General features: G+C 38.2%; 1 protein-coding gene across 3 annotated transcripts in view; it reads right to left on the bottom strand.

Moving 5' to 3' along the window:
- Positions 1-1,120: 1,120 nt before the first annotated feature.
- Positions 1,121-16,912, bottom strand: part of RELCH (RAB11 binding and LisH domain, coiled-coil and HEAT repeat containing) — a 91,862-nt gene continuing 76,070 nt past the window's right edge. For 2 of the 3 annotated variants that reach the window (XM_075212945.1, XM_075212947.1), the window contains 3 exons: positions 16,227-16,315; positions 11,376-11,446; positions 1,121-2,005 (listed from right to left, as the gene is read on the bottom strand). In XM_075212945.1, the coding sequence (XP_075069046.1) occupies positions 1,885-2,005; positions 11,376-11,446; positions 16,227-16,315 (281 nt within the window). In that variant the 3' untranslated portion in view covers positions 1,121-1,884. Of the gene's footprint in view, positions 2,006-2,459; positions 2,577-11,375; positions 11,447-16,226; positions 16,316-16,912 lie in introns of all 3 variants that reach the window. The other variant, XM_075212946.1, reaches the window with a different exon arrangement.

Genomic DNA, 16,912 nt, shown 5'->3' with positions numbered 1-16,912 from the left:
TGTCATCTTGGATGCTATAATTTAAATAGTCTAAGCTGGTCTGATGTTACATAGTCATGAATGTGCCTAGTGGTATGTTACCTGCATTAATAAACCTACTAACACTTTATCGAAATTTGAGAGTGTGATTTGTTTGTGTGCTCTATTAAACAAAAGTTTATATGAAATTGTTAAATTGTATATTATTGACTTGAGTACATCTGACATTTTCTGGGCCTTTAAAAGTATGTGAAAATAAAAGTCTACATAAATACATTATGCATTATTGTGGAATAGTTTAATAATACAACAGACACAATTAAACCACCAAATTACTTTAATGCAAATGTGCAAACTCCGGCCCGGGGGGCGATGGAAATGCTTGCCTTGCACACAGGACATTTCTGTGCAGCAAGTCTGCAAAGCCAGTCACTTAAATTCTGCCTGCTTAATTATAGAAGCACATTCCTGCTAACATGGCCACTTGCTGCCGAGGACGATGGACATGTTTAGTTAAGTATAAACTCTCCAGTTATTTCATGTACATTAATTTTAATATGTAGCATTAATTGCTCTTTAGGTATAATGATCTTCATAATATACTGTAGTGGTCAACCTGCAGCAATTCTGAGAAAAATCAAAGCATACAGTTATGCTGTTCACAATGTGGGAAATGGACGACAGAAAAATAAAGTGTAACAAATAGTAACCAATTGGCTTTCCTCGTTCTCAGCCACACAATTTAAAAACTAAAATATAGCAATTTTAAAATGAGATCTATAATCAAAATTAGATTTGACAAATGCAGTGTAAAATGAAAGGGATGTATTAACATTTGGACCACAGTCCTTATTAAGTTTGGTCTCTCCCCCATTTAACACCATCTGAAGCTCCAATGGAGTCCCCTCACCTCTTGCTGGGGGGATAGGTAGGAAAAAAAACAATCAAACAAATAGAGCAAGACATTTGTCCAAAACTTAACAACCCCTGCATTTCATTTTATTTTTTTAGAATCTGACAGCTGTCCTGACACTCCGCTTTTCTAGCATCTTTTTATCAGTGAAGAACTTTTAGTCACAGCTGCTATTGCATGGACATCAGTAGTAACTGTAGCAAATATAATTAAAACAAAACAATAACAAAAAGGAATTTGTTTTTAATATTAAAATGTTCAAAAAGTTCAGTAATATTTTAGAGACGGCTTTAAATTTTTATCTACCATTCTTCCCATTAAAACAGAGCTGCATCATACTTATAAGCTACAAAACCACCATGGTATCACCACACTCCTACATAATGACAAATGTTGAGTTTAAAAAAAGAAAAAAAGAAAAAAGAGAAGTGGTTGAAAATCTCCAAAATGATGAATGTGTATTTCTTATGTTTATCCTTCTACCAGAATGAATCCAAAAAGGCACAAGGTAACTCTGGTTGACTCTTTTCTTATGTAGGTAAAAATCAAAACAAAATTGTTTGGTATTTTCATAATTTAAATACATAGCAATCTCTCACTTTATTACTTCATGACAATTAATATAAATTTACATATTTTAAGTACCATTGCAATTTGTGCAGTATTTAACAGATAGAATTGCCAATATTTCTTTCAGCAAAAAATACTTTTTCACTATATATATATTTATATTTTTTGTATGTATAAAAAAAAATTAGACAAAACACAGAACAGAGACATGGTATAGGCTAAGGACCCTGCTTAAACTTCAACTACAGTTATTAACTTTCAAGTCAACCGACATGCTGATATTCTAATGAAGTGCAAATATCTTTGGAGTTTTAATAAAATATATTACAAGAACGTAAGACAGAAAAAAAAAAAGGCAAGTACTTCAAGTACAAGGAGCAAGTGGTCCATCATTAGTGTTTTACTGGCTGGCAGGAAGCCATTTACTTCTTACGCTGAAAAACATTTGCCAACATTGCACCGGATGTTGTCAACTGGCCCATTTTGTTCAAAAACTTGGTCTTTGTATCTTCGCTCACAAGGCTTGCAGCAATTGACATGGAACTGAAAGACATAGATTGCATATAAATGAATAAAATAAAAATCACTGGCATGCCATCTATATAAATAACACAACAAATAAAAAACATGTGTGGTCTGGGCTGTATTCTTAAAGCTTGAGAAACCATGAGAAATAATAATAAAAAAAAATTAAAAAAAATACTACTAATGCCTAATTTATCTTATTGGCTCCAGAATTCTCCAAAATATTTTCACCCCTAGTAATTTAAACGTTATTAAAGTATTGATACATCTATAAATGTCACAAAAACTATGGAACAAAAATTCATTAAGTGGTGTATAAGAAAGCTCTACAAAGAGTGAAATGCATTTTACACAGCTATAATAATCCCGTGCACTAGCTAATGCTCACGGAATTGTTTTTGGTTGGAAAAACCTCAGCAATATAAAAGTGAACTCATGCATTGTACGTAAAGCCATAGAAACAAAAACTCACTTCTAACCCTTCTTTTCAGCGCCTGACTTGGACAGAGACCAAACGTTCCAGGATGGAGCACGAGCACACGAGGACATGGAAAACAGATTTGCCGGAAAAAGACAAGCTGAGAGCATTCTGGAATGAGAGCAAGAAAAGCTGAGAGTGGAGAGAAAGACGTACAGTGCAATTCAGTGAGGGTAACAAGGAAATGGAGAACAATTTGGAAGAGGCAGAAGGAAAGGAATGACAGCACTAAAATAGTCTTAAAGAATGTTCTCAGCCAGCTTTTAACTCTCATGTACTGTATCCACATGCTCCATCACCAATCTGAAACGTCTGGATTTGGTCATATTTTCATACAAAAAAAAATGTCTCTTGGGAAAAAAACAAAAACTGGATATATGATAAAACTGCGTCTTATATGAATATTTATGCTGAAACCTGTAATATAATAAAAGATCTGGAGTGACAAAAAGGTCAAACTACTAAGCAAATAATTGGTAGGGCATATTAGTTTGCCCTATGAATAATATTTCTTTAAAAGCAAAAACATTCATCAGTACTAATACATATTAATAATTTATTAATGGGGTATTCTTCAAAATGAAATCATATGCGCTCACAGGAATCAGTCTGCATGTACTTAAAATCTGGACCTGTCCAATTTGTCACATGATTCAACTTGAATGTGTTCCATACATAGACAAGTTAAAACTACCATAGGCTCATGCTGGCACTCATTCCCTAGCTCCCCACTCCACATTCTTTGCTCTAGATCAATCACCAAAACACTGGAGAGGTTTTAATATTCTCTGGACCAGAGTGCTTACATTTTCATGAGAACATGCTTAGAGTCCCTTACCTTAAGATGCTTGAACGATAAAAGATGTCTACTATTTACTTAAAGTTGTGGACAAACCAATAAATTGAAATTTGTCTGAAGGTGGACATTTAAAAAAATAAAAAAAAAGTAAAGTGTATTTGCATACTGGAAATATTAAATGGTGGGTATGTAATAAAAAATAAATATACATGTCACATGCTCTGCTTGCCAAATTTACTTTGCTCTAGTGATCTGATGTTTTGGCCTTTGTCCCATAACCTCCCCTTCCCTCCAAAAGCCTTTCTGTCAATCTTAATCATGTGTAGTAATCCTCTCACAATAAAACAGGTTGGAAGCAAGGACTAGCTGCAGGGTGCATGCTTTTATGCCATTAGGCGTGTGGTCGGAAGAACAGAAGCAGAGTAAGGAAGTAAGACATGCTGCAGCAAGTACAAAGGGTGCTTTTAAGTGTGCGGGACCACTGTGTGCGAGGCCTGCTCTATGTGGGAAAATAAACAGAGACATAGGGAGCAAATTTTGCGAGCGACTGCGATATGCTTACATTGTATTGATCTCTGGTACATGGCAAATTGGTGATGTTTTAATAAAAAAAAATTAAGTTAACGCACAATGGAAGCGCCACCATCTGTTTGATCTTTTATAATGGATTTTTGCCAATGAAGATCGGGTTTAAGATGGGGAGCAAAAGTCTGCTTGGTTTGGAAAATACAAGCACTGTGAGAAGGAAGGATTTATCACAGACATTTATATATACAAAAAGTATTTGGATTGTTAAACAACATTTGCACAAGTGCAAATGTTGACATATTGACAATTTATTATCATTTTGTGCACTATGAACTGTCCGTATATATATCTCAATATAGCTTTATCTCCAGTATTTGTCAGCATCTGAAATTATCTAATCTCTCCTTCCCTCTTATTTTTATAGGACAATGGCTAGAGGCAAGCAGTAAAGTTCTGATGAACCTTCTAGGCTTGAAAGCCAAGAAACATGCCATTAACTCTAGTTCTCCTAACATATTTACCATGACAAATACAAAGGAAGAATGTCATGGCACTGCTTCCTTCATTCAAGTCATGCCCTTTATAAACTCACATTGCACAAAAGTTAATGATTTTTTTTTTATTCAAGTCACCCACTTTACAATAGTAGCTTTGGTCAGTGTTTTAAGATGGTGGTATAAAGTGGGAGCAACATATATTTAAACTAGAACCATATATACCTTTCTAGGAACCAGAAGAAAATTGTGTCAAAAACTATGCAGCAGACTCATAGAAAAGAGCATATTGGAGACAGGGAACAGTAGGAGACAAATACATTGATACAAAAATGTAGTGTAAATGTTTAATTTCAAGATTTTGGGGACAGATCAGAGCTTTTACATGAGACAGGATTGTTTTAGAGTTTGAGCTTTGTATCTCTTGGGAGATTTCAGCTTTTGTAGAATAACTCACTTGCAATTGAAGACTAACATGAAACTTATTTGAAAATGTTCCTGTTGTTTCAAAAATAAATTATGTTTGTAGCACCAAAAATGGATTTCAGTAATTCCATTGTATGTATGTAAACATTGTTCTGAGTAAACTTCACAAATGTAGGGTACTGTGTATAGCAAGTATAAACTTTAAAATATAACATAAAAATAGCCTTCTGTAAAAGAGAATGTGATAACCAAACAATGCTGTTGGTGATAGTTTTGCCATAGAGCTCTCAGTAAGAAAGTATTTAAAATAAGATCTGGAAGGAAGATCTAAAAAGAGGAAGCTATTAGAAAGGAAGCAGCATGGAGCAAAAGGGAACTTCCCTTTTCAGGACAAGTCTTTAATTCATATGCTCTCTACACTATGAACATATTTTATAATAATATACCCTACAACGGGGTTTTAAACACACAAAACAGCTGTTAAATCAAAAGCCCCTTCAGGTGCAGTGTATCTGTGTCTAGCTTTATTTGTGAAGAATGATCTGTAAGTGCGGAAACAATGGATAGTAATTTGAAATTATTTTTAGCTTACTATACTATTCCTTGTCTCTGTATTCCCTAGTGGTCTAGTGTGACAGAAAGTGGGGCACTGTCGTGACCGGTCCGCATGATGCTACTGCGCATGTGGGAACTGCATTATTTTCTCCAGCGTACCCTCCATGGCGAGCATTGTGAGCAACTCGGTATAATACCTCGGAGCAGTACGTACGTACGTACGTACGTACGTACGTACGTACGTACGTACATGTACTGTATAGGACTGCTGCAATTCCTGTGTACAAGCATCACTGGTATTAACACTATTGATGGTACACAAAGGTACTGCAGGTTAAACACAAACAGATAGCTTGGTTAAGATCTACGATATGTGGACTAACATCCATATCCAACCAGCAGTAGCATATTTACAGACACCCAATACAGAAGTGGAAGTTGCGCAATCAATTTATAGGTTCATAGCAGTTGCTTGAAAATATTTACAGACACCGTAAGGTTCTGCCAATAAATATACATATTGAATGTGAAAATAGAATACTGAAAAAACAGTACAATACATCACAAGCTTTATAAATGGTTACAGACAAAATATATGTATTATTAAACTATGTAATAAATAAATAAAAGTAAAGCCCCATTTAATTGTAGAACATCGTAGAGAAATTCAGTATATAGGCTCAATTTTTTTAAAACAATAATACAGGATGTAGTAAATGGAGAGATCATGCCTATGCCATCTTTTCTTGATTAATATAAAATAATGTCCAACTCTGGTGTCAAGCATTGTAGTTTTACCACTCAAACTGTTTCCGGGCTCAGAATATCACCAGCTCATCTGTGTCAAAACACACAGGACACCCCAGCAATTGAAAATAATTGGGTAAAATGGAAGGTGTGAGGAATTTGGAATTATACTACAAATGTTGCCAGTTTATGGAATAGAGTTTTACACTTTTGCCAAGGTAATTTCTTTTTATGTTAAACGCGCTTTCAATGACTTTCCATCAACCCAATGCCACTCAGCTAAAAATCACATACTTACACATACAGTTGTGGCACTCTTGCACTTTTTCACATAACTTATCACACTTCCATGTAAACGTAAGTTGAAATTAACATTATTTGGTCTCCACAATTTTTCTCTGTTAATAAGCTTCTTGCAGTTCTACTGACAACTGCAAACCGCTCCAGTTCTCCCAACAATGTTTTCAGATCTGTCCCAGTTGTTCTAAGGGTTTTATATTAGGACCCATTGCTGGGCAATACAGAACAGCTCAGTGCCTTGTCTCAAAACACTTAATAAAAGCACCTAGAAATGGTTAGAGTCACTGTCCTGTTGGAAGATCCATGACCTTTGATGGAGACCCAGCTGTCTGACACTGGGGTAAACATTTAACTCCCAAATGGTGTGGTAACCTCCAGATTCCATGCAAATGTTAAAGGCACCCAGTGTCAGATGTAGCACAGCAAGCCCAAAACATCACTGAACATCTACCATGTTTGTCTGCAGAGGTGGTGTCCTTTTCTATGAAAGCTTCTTTTTGCTTTACTTATAAATTTGGCTTGTTAAGGTGTGTTTTGACAAACCCCAGTTGGCTTTCTTATGCGACTCTCTCCAGTGGGTCCCATCTGGGCTTCCTATCATATAACCCCTTTTCACTGAATTAGCAACTGATTGTGGGAGTTGAAATTGTTGTAACTTATGTATGAATGCCAGCTTCCATTTGCTTGGCAGTGAAAGCAGCTACATTCTCTATTTGAAGATTGCAGTACAGGATTTTTCAATCAAGTTTTCTCTTGTGGTCATGTCCAGGATGGTTGGTTACGTACAGTGGAAACTGGAGCATCAAGGTCTCTGGCGATTGTCCATGCTTGACTACAAAACACGAGAATGAGTCCTTTTTCCCTCTTAAAGCTTGTTTAATGAGTGATTTTTATATTACAGGTGTCTGCTAATCAGCACATACGTGTCCAGTTCCAAAATCATGAGTCACCTGCTTTAAATCAAACTACATCTAAAAGATTCCAAAAATTTTGTCATGCCCATTTAACAAATTTTGTGTGTAATTTTGTTTATACAACTTAGTCATTAGTAATTTTACGGCTTCTTGTGTTTTCCCCAATACAAAGCAAATCAAGACATATGGATACTAAAATATTTTTTAATGTCAACAACTTTCTGGACAAAAATGGTGCATTATTAGAAAAAAATTGCAAGAGTGCCAATATTTTTGACCACAACTATAGCACCCAATTGCATTTCACACTGCCAAACTTGACATTTTAGCTCTTCATACAAACAAGAAATACCTATAACTGGAAAGCTGCACTTGAACAAATCCCCTCTCTCACCCTTCAGAACATTCATTCAATTGGCTACTGCTGGGCGAAGTAGATCTCTTGCAGCATATATTAAGGCCACACACACTGGTCAATCTTTATCTCTCAATTTGGCCATGAAGGTCGCTGGTCAAACTGGACAAGATCAGGGACAGAACAGCCAAATCAATTGCTGCACCATTGCAGCCTGCTAGTGTGGTAGTTAGAAAACCACAGACAAAGGATGATCGGGGCTATAGGGGGTCATCATCTGACCATATTTTGTGGGAGAAGGGAGAAGAGAAAGGGAGGGGAGTGGGAAGAGACAAATGTGAAGGGGGCAAACAGAGAAAGAGGTGGGGGAGCAAGGGGAAACAAGGGAAGAGAAATTTGGGAAAAATGGGGAGAGAAAGGGAAGTGGTGAGAAACATGAGGTTGGAAAGTGAAAAGGGGTAGGGGAGGAAAGGAGATAGCAGAGATGAGTGGGTATAGCCAGGGCCGGATTAAGGGAGTGGAGGCCCCTGGGCTAAGGGGGCCTCCATTCCGCCGTGAGGGCCCCCCCGTGATCCGAACTGCCCGCGCCCCCCCCCGGGCACTTACCTCCTTCTCCGGCGCGCTGTACGCTCTTTACTGAGGAGATCTCCTGAGAGTGAGACTCACGAGACCTCCTCAGTAAGGAGACTACAGCGCGCCGGAGAAGGACCGCAGTGAAAGTGCTCAGCAGCACTGATCGCGCCAGGGGCGCCCCCGCTCCCGACCGATCAATACTGCTGCTAAGCACTTTCAAGGGCTCCCTGGATGCCATAGGCCCCTGGGCTGTAGCCCAGTTAGCCCTATGGTTAATCCGGCCCTGGGTATAGCGATAAGTCCCCTCCTGGGACCTGCTGCATTTTCTGGCTATATAAACTAGTAATGTCAGCTCTCAAATGCATGGTATATAATTGCAGCTCTCATTCCAACATATATTGTAAGTCTCCCATGATTATAGTACACAGTAAGACTCCAAAGCCCCTCTGTGTATATATCCGCACAATCGATTATACTGTACAGTACAGAAAAGCTGCCATGCCCTTAGTATACAGTGCAGCTCCCATGCATACACTATATAGTGCAATCACATGACCCAGTATATACAGTTCCTTGTGCTGCCACTGAAAGTATTCTGCTGTCGCAGTACTCAGCTGCTATTAGCCCGCACTGTCATACTTAAATTGTTATTTTTTATTCACTGAACTCCAATTTTCTACTAGGGGGGGGGGGGGGTCACAGAATTGCAATATGAGGTACACCAATGTGCTTGGCTTTTGTAGGAGAGGGGTTTATGTATACACACACTGTACTCCACTTAGTAAATTTAGAAAGAAAAAAGTTATACTTTGTTGTTAGCTGCTCATAGCTGTTAAAAGCTCTATGGCTACAAAGTTCACTAAATGAAAGAACACCAATAACCTATGAAAGAGCAGAATGCTACTAGACCATGAATGTTGGCACCCAGTGAGCCCCTTCCTTTTTAATTGCGCCAAGATGGAGGGCCACATTTTTACACAAACACAACACTCAAAACAAAATAAGAAAGCCTTCTATTACCACCAACCATTTCTCCTCCTTTATTTGGTAGAGGTTCTGTCCTCTTCCCATCAAGGGGGTCCTCTCTCACTGCATGCTCTTTTTTTTGTTTTACACACCTTACTACCCCCTTCCTCTCATGCCTCCTTGGCCTCTTCCCTATGATAACCAAGACTCCATGTTTCTTTACATTATCTGCCTGTTGCCCAGTCTCACATATGCTCCTTGTCTCCTCTATGTCTCTTTGGCCCAATGTCCCTCAGAGACCCAGTCCCCTTGCCTCATGTCTGCATGTTTCACCTTCATGTCTCTTCTGCCCATTGCTTTGCCCCCCCCCCCATATAGTTAAAATAAAAAACAAATTATGCTGCCCCTTGTCTTTCTCCATTATTCCGTTACACTGAATGTATTGTCTGCCCCCTCATCTCATTGTCTATGCCACTGTGTGCACTGTCCCCTGACATATCATCTACTTTCCTTGCAACATTGCTTATAACTGTCTTTTTCATTGCTTATACCCTTGTTTAACTCATATCTCCCTTCCAAAACTGTTGCTTGGCCCTTGCCTTATTGCTTATTATTTGACACAAGCCGGTTGTCATGCGTGTTCTTTTTCTCTGTTCCTTACACCCTTTTCTACTTAAGCCCTTTCCGCAGTCTCTGATCCAGATCCTGTGCACATGACAGAAAATGACAAGCAATTCTGTCCAATCATCGACTCCAATGTACATTTTGCATAACCACCAGAACAGATGAATGAACATCCCTTACCATCTACTCTGCAAAAGTTTACAGTACAGTCAGCGATCTGGCTAGGTGAATATGCAGTCAAAAGTATACATGGGGTTGTGACAGGTCCTTTCCAATTCACACTCATCCGACCTGCACCCCGAGCCATGGGTCATTCCGTGAAATAGGAATGGATGAATGATATTCAATAAGTAGCCTCCAAACAAAACTGCTGCTCGTAATCCTGAAAGATACCTCTAGAAAGTGTGGCAGTAAGGTTTAGAGTAAAAGGATAGGTTAAAAATTGCAGTTTCTTTCAATAGGCCCTGATCAAAACAATATCAACTGTTGTGGCCAGCTTTTGGAGCTCAGTAGCCTTTTCAGTCATTGTGGGGACCAGTCGAGGGGACATTTAACCCACTGGCAGTCTGAACCAGATAGCTGTGTCCCCATCCTTTACCTACATATCCTATTGGTCAAATAATATTTCCGGATCTCATCAACTTAAAAAAGGTATGACTGATCTGGGATAATGCATCTCCAAGTTACTGCCTCTGTTTATATAATGTGCTATATAGGATAGCATACTATACTGTACTTTAATATACTACACAGCGATATCCTATATGGCATATCATTTTCAGGACAGCACCCTGGAAACATGAGATCCATCAAAGTAGAGGAGAGAGAAAATCCTGTGCTCTCCCCACATCACATCAAATGCTAAAATAGTCAAATAAGTAATGAAGGTAGAACAGTTCATTGTAATTATAACAAACTGTAAAGAATGTGGGGAGGTGAGAAAAACAGTTTTAATGAGCACTAATGGGTAAATGAATTGCATCATTAAGCACTGCTCCAACAGCACAATGCTTGACAGAGGGCAAGGCTATGGTGACGCAATGGGGTCATCACACCCCCTCCACACTTGACACCTGCCCTCCTGGGGGAAAAAGAGTAGGAGGGGGGAGAAACTACAAGTTGGCAAGTATGTTATTGTTATTTACAAAAATAAATATTTAACAAATTTAACAACGGGCTCAATTAAGGATGATTTACTTAATTTCATTTATTTATTCAATCAAGATTGGTACAGTGGTAGTTGGGATTGTGGGATACGATTGTGCTGTGTATGAGGTTGGTTAAAGACCAGTACAGAAAAAGTGTCAGTAGGAGCCAAAAATATAATTTCAATGTCTACATAAAATTTACACACAAAACATTAAGCGACCACAAATTTCACCACTTACCTTTACACCGCAACCTCTCACTCAACAGCCATGTTCTTGTCAATGTTTTACTTTAAGTTATTCAATAGTTGTGTTTTACTTCTATTCAAGTATTAAACAGGCAGCCTGAACTCCATATATCTATATACTAGTGACATTTATCATTTCTTTAGGTGTTATAACTGAATTGCTCCATGATTACATTTATTACTACAAAATATGCTATGACGCAGCCGGAAAGACTAATTAAAAGTGAACCTACCCTTGAGGCTCCTGGACGGTCTTGTTTTCCACCTTCTGCTCACATTCTTTTATCATGGAGCTTAAAATAACCTAACAAAACAGAAATACAGCAGAAATCAATAGCAGAAATAAATTCATCAGACCGTGGCTCTGTATGCCCCATTATCTATGTCCAGGAGACAAAAATGCTAGCCTATATTGTTTTAGATAGGTTCCCTGTCGACACGTATATAATAAGTCAATGCTGTAATTTTTAAGTTTTGGACAGTACAGGAAAGCTTTCCAACTACTTTTTACAAAGCAAAAGGTAACACATTGTAATTATTGAATAAGCCCTTTCAGCTGTGCACCCACATTTTCATTTACACCAACTACACCAGTGTTCTCCCCAGGACCTAATTCCCGGGTGCTCCACCCGACTGTTTCTACCGAGCTCTTATAGTCTAATGAGTCCTATTATACACAGGACAAAACATTGTTTGCTCTATTATAATAGGCACTGCAGCCAGCAGAGTGTGTTACACCATTGACCACCAGTCTGATCTGTCCTGGCAGTCAGTTCAGGCAGGTGTAGGCAATAACCTCCATCATTTTTCATTGTTATTGTCAAGCATTACACTGTCCACACCCTACTACTTAAGGTCACCCGGCTAGTAAAATTTTCTGATAACACTGCAAACCGTACAATCCTGCAAACATTGTAATAAATATTACTTCCAATTACAAAGATGCAATGCATGCAATTTAGGCCAACCCGTGTGGTAAAACGAGATATAAACATTCCGATTTTACCCCTTACATGGCACAAAAGCTCAGTGCAAAAGATGGGCTCCCCGCACCTAGGAGATGACCATCCAATGCGGAGCAGCACTAGGTCCCGCCTGGTACCCCTTGGCCAGTGGGTACCAGGGAACATATATGAAAATCTACAGCAAGCGCTGACCCCCTAAAAAATTAAATAGTACTACCTTCTTTATCTAAATAATTGTTGAATTGTGCCCCTCAGTATAAATAATGAATTGTGCCTCCTTAGTATAAAATTCCTAATAAATATGTCGACATTATTTAGATAAAGGGGGCACTAGTATTTCATTTATTAGGGAGCCAACACTGGACATAATGCAGAGTAGCTTTGGGCATGCCTAAAATGTAAAAGTAGGTTTTTTTTTGTTTTGTTTTTTTATTTAGTTTTATATTTTTTCCACATTTAGGAACATCTCTGTGGGAACCACGACTATGATTTTTTACTAAAAAGATGCGGTTTGCCATGTGTTTTGGATAAGCTCCGCTTCATGCATGGGATGGAAGTAAACTTCCAATGTAGCAAAATTGGGTAGCAAAATTGGGGTTGCGGTTTGAAATCTTTCGAGTTTAAAACAGTGCGGCTTGCCCTTACTAATCCATCAAATTACAAACCGTACAGCAAAGCCTCTGAAAACCTGTGGTTTGAACAAACCATAGGTTAGTAAGTCTCCCCCTTACTGTATTAAGATAAAATAGTATGTTTACTGCTCTACCAACATGTTGCAATTATGAAAAACTACACTTCTTACAGTCAAAGAACCTCCATATTTACTAGCATCCAAAAGTTGAGTAGCAAGAAGATTAAATACATAGTTTTGGTTTTGTAAATAGGCACACTTTAACAATCCCGATTAAGATCAGACTTTGTATTATGAAAAAATGACAGAGACATATATACACCCCATTTATAAATAAAATTTATTTTGACATTACTACAAAAGTTCATATAACATATGGACATAAGCTACTCTGCTTTGACAACCGGATTTCTCTGAATATTTGCATTCAATAAAATGCATTTAAATACGACATAACTTATAATTATTCATGCCCGACGTACATAAACAGACAAGCTGTGGTGCAGTTTATAAACTTCCATGCTTGTGGCAGGAAATCCATGTGACATTATGACAATGTAAGGGATATTTCTTTGCAGGGCTGCAATACCATATTAAGTGCATGAGACTTACCATGCAAAGTTTTACAAATACTGTAAATCCATGCAAAATGTAATAGCAATTGACTTTAAGAATTTTGACTTTACAGGAAGCCTAGTGGAATCTCAGATGACTCATCAAGGTCTGCCATGGTGTTACAAAAAACTTCCTCTCCTCTCCCACAAAAATGATCCAAGCCTTAAAAAGTACACTTGGTAGACATCTAGTGTCCCACACTTGGGAGAACTAGGTGAAAATGTGGAGGTTAATTTCACAAAAATGTATTGCAATCCTTCAGGAAGTGTTTTTTTACATTTTATATAATGACCATAAAATAAAAATATGTTTAATGCAATATGCTACCAAAAGAAAGCCTGAAGTATGTAGCCTTTGAATTAAAATATTTTCCTGGCAAAGCCAACAGCACAGAAACGCAAGATTATTTTTTTTTTTTAGTCACTAAGGTGCAAAATACCTTCAATTATGAGTGTTTAATGTGGAAGATCAGCCATAAACATCAGCATAACCATGTCTCCAGTGAATACATTAGCATTAGAAATTGAAAAGTTTTGTATGAACCTAAGGGATAAGCCTATTTTTTTCCCTTGAAGATACATCTGCAGAAGTCCAAATGAAACTTGAACGTATTCCTTTACTGCTATGGGGAAATCCAGAATTAGCTATTATAGAAGGCTTAAAAAAATGTTTAGAATGGCCTTAAAAATAGTCCCAACCTCTAAAATCACCAACATATAGCATACTTGCCTACTTTTTTGTTCCAAAGAGCTACTCAATTCCACCGGGTGCATGGCCATGATAATGTAAATTGCATAATCAGGACCACCCTGACAAGGCAAATCCCATTATCAAGGATCTGGGTTGGTGGCTTACTCTCGCAGGACAACTCCCAACAATTCCTGAGTCTCCTGGATATTTTGGGAGAGTAAGCAAGTATGACATTCTGTGTATGAGAATTGGCCACTGAATAGCAAAATTTCTGTCTTTCAATCTGCTCTAAAATAACGTACCTATCACATATGCACCGTAAACAAAAGAATTAAACATGTTATTTACTGCATACTTCAACTGTATACTTTCTTATAAAAACTGTTTTACATGATAGATATCTTCTGGTTAAGAAAATGAACGAATATAAATAAGAGTTAACATCCCATGGACTGGTAGAAGCATGATTACCATTCACCTGATAAACTTTGAATAATAACATGAGATTAGTTTTACAAGAACTTCTGCCTAACCAACAGCTAACTTAAATGCCTTGGGCATTATTTACGACACAGAGAGGGAGGGGCACAGCACTTTAGCCAACTGTTCTCAAGATTAATGTGTGTATTAAATAATGTGACTAGCCATTTAGTTAAGATGTACAATTAGTCTTACAATCTTCAATGATGCACTACTACTAGGATACATTTGGATGGAATGGATATTAAAAGACTTACCGCCTAACATTTTAATTGCCCAAAGAAGGGCATTAAATGGGAGATTCACATATCTAGACCCCCCTCTTTCTAATTTGCCTTTTTCATATGTAACAAATAAGTATACACTTACCTTCTGGGCGAAGACACAACCCTTTTAGTACATTGGGCTGGGAGGGGCTAGAAAGAGGGGAGTCTTAGAACAGTGAATTTTCCCATTAAGTTTTTTTTTTTATACAGGAGGCACTTATTCTTGTGCCCACAGACAAATACATGGATTTCTGCTGATTTTTGGACATAAATCAACATTGGGAGATTCGTAGATATATACACCGATCAGCCACGACATTACCACCACCTGCCTAATGTTGTGTAGGTCCCCTTCGTGCCGCCAATACAGTGCTGACTCATCAAGGCATGAACTCCACAAGACCTCTGAAGATGTCCTGTGGTATCTGGCACCATGAGGTTAGTAGCAGATCCTTTAAAGTTCTGTAAGTTGCGAGGTGGGGCATCCATGGATCAGACTTATTTTTCGAACACATCCTACAGATAGTAGATTGGATTTAGGTCTGGGGAATTTGGAGGCCAAGTCAACACTCTCTGTCATGTTCCTCAAACCATTCCTGACCAATTATTGCAGTGTGGCAGGGCACATTATCCTCCTGAAAGAGACCACTGCCATCAGGGAATACCGTTGCCATGAAAAGGTGTGCTTGGTCTGCAACAATGTTTAGGCAGGTGGTAAGTACTCCCATGGTCCAATTCTGGTGCTCATGTTCCCATTGTAGGCGCTTTTGGGGGTGGACAGAGGTCAGCATGGGCACTCTGACCGGTCTGCGGCTACGCAGCCCGATACACAGCAACCTGCAATGCACTGTGTGCTCTGCCACCTTTCTATCATAGCCAGCATTAAACTTTTTTAGCAATTTGTGCTACAGTAGCCCTTCTGTGGGACTGGACCAGACGGGCTAGCCTTGTGCGCCCATAACCCTGTTGCCGATTCACCAGTTGTCCTTTCTTGAAACACTTTTGGTAGTTACTAACCATTGCATACCTGGAACACCCCACAAGACCTGCTGTTTTGAATATGCTCTGACCCAGTTGTCTAGACATCACAAGCTGGCAATTGTCAAAGTCGCTCAGATCCTGCTTCCAATACATCAATTTCAAGAACTGACTGTTTACCTGCTGGCTAATACATCCCACCCATTGACAGGTGTCACTGTAACTTGATAATCAATGTTATTACTTTCACTGTTTTTTCTTTTTAATGTCGTGGCTTATTGATGTAAATCAGATTTAAAAGAGACATGTTTTAAGGAAATAGTGGCAAGAGTCCAAAATAATTTCAGTAGGTAGATAGTATGCACTGTCAATGAGTACGTTTTCAGACCAAACCCTTCCCCGCCACTGAAAAACATAAAAAGTTTTGCTTAATCTTTAAGATACACCAACAGTTCTTACCTCATGTTCAGGGGATAGATGTTCCATATCAACACGTAGACATCGGAGTCCCGGTAAAAAGTGATTTACCATTATTTCTTCTGATATGACTACATGTAGTTAAGGCATTTTGACAAATGTTTGCACTACATCTTGAATCTTAGATCGTTATTTGCAGTCTAATATACATACATCTTTCGTAGCCTTTTAAGGTAGAGATGAGCACACTGTGGGCAGCATTTAGAGATCGGAATAAATAAATTTGCACATGAGCAAAACCATGTCAGGCAGCAAATTTAAAAACTGCACACAAATTTAGAATTGGGTGGTTTCTAGCTTACCACTAATTTGTAGTGTAAAATTAAAGCTGCCCAGTATTGTGCAATTACATACTTAAATTGATATGGTTGTTGAGAGGTGTGAGGTGTACAGTCAAATCACCCATTTGGGATTACCTGTTTTCAGAATTTACACTTTTTCATAGTCAATATTTTGTGAATACAATTTAGTTTGCCCATTTCTCTGGATGTATACTATTTGTTTCCTTTATTTTACAAACACAATATATTGTACTGTGACATACCTCCTAATTTAAAATGTCTAAACTGGGACATGGCACATGTTTCTGTGTTGGGGGCTTCTGAAGTGCGAGGTGAACCCCAAACATCCATCCCTCCACCGAAAACACTCTTGAATTGCCTTAAACG

This window comes from Mixophyes fleayi, chromosome 5 (assembly GCF_038048845.1).
Source record: "Mixophyes fleayi isolate aMixFle1 chromosome 5, aMixFle1.hap1, whole genome shotgun sequence".
Classification (NCBI taxonomy): domain Eukaryota; kingdom Metazoa; phylum Chordata; class Amphibia; order Anura; family Limnodynastidae; genus Mixophyes; species Mixophyes fleayi.
This window is presented reverse-complemented; position numbering and strand designations above follow the sequence as displayed.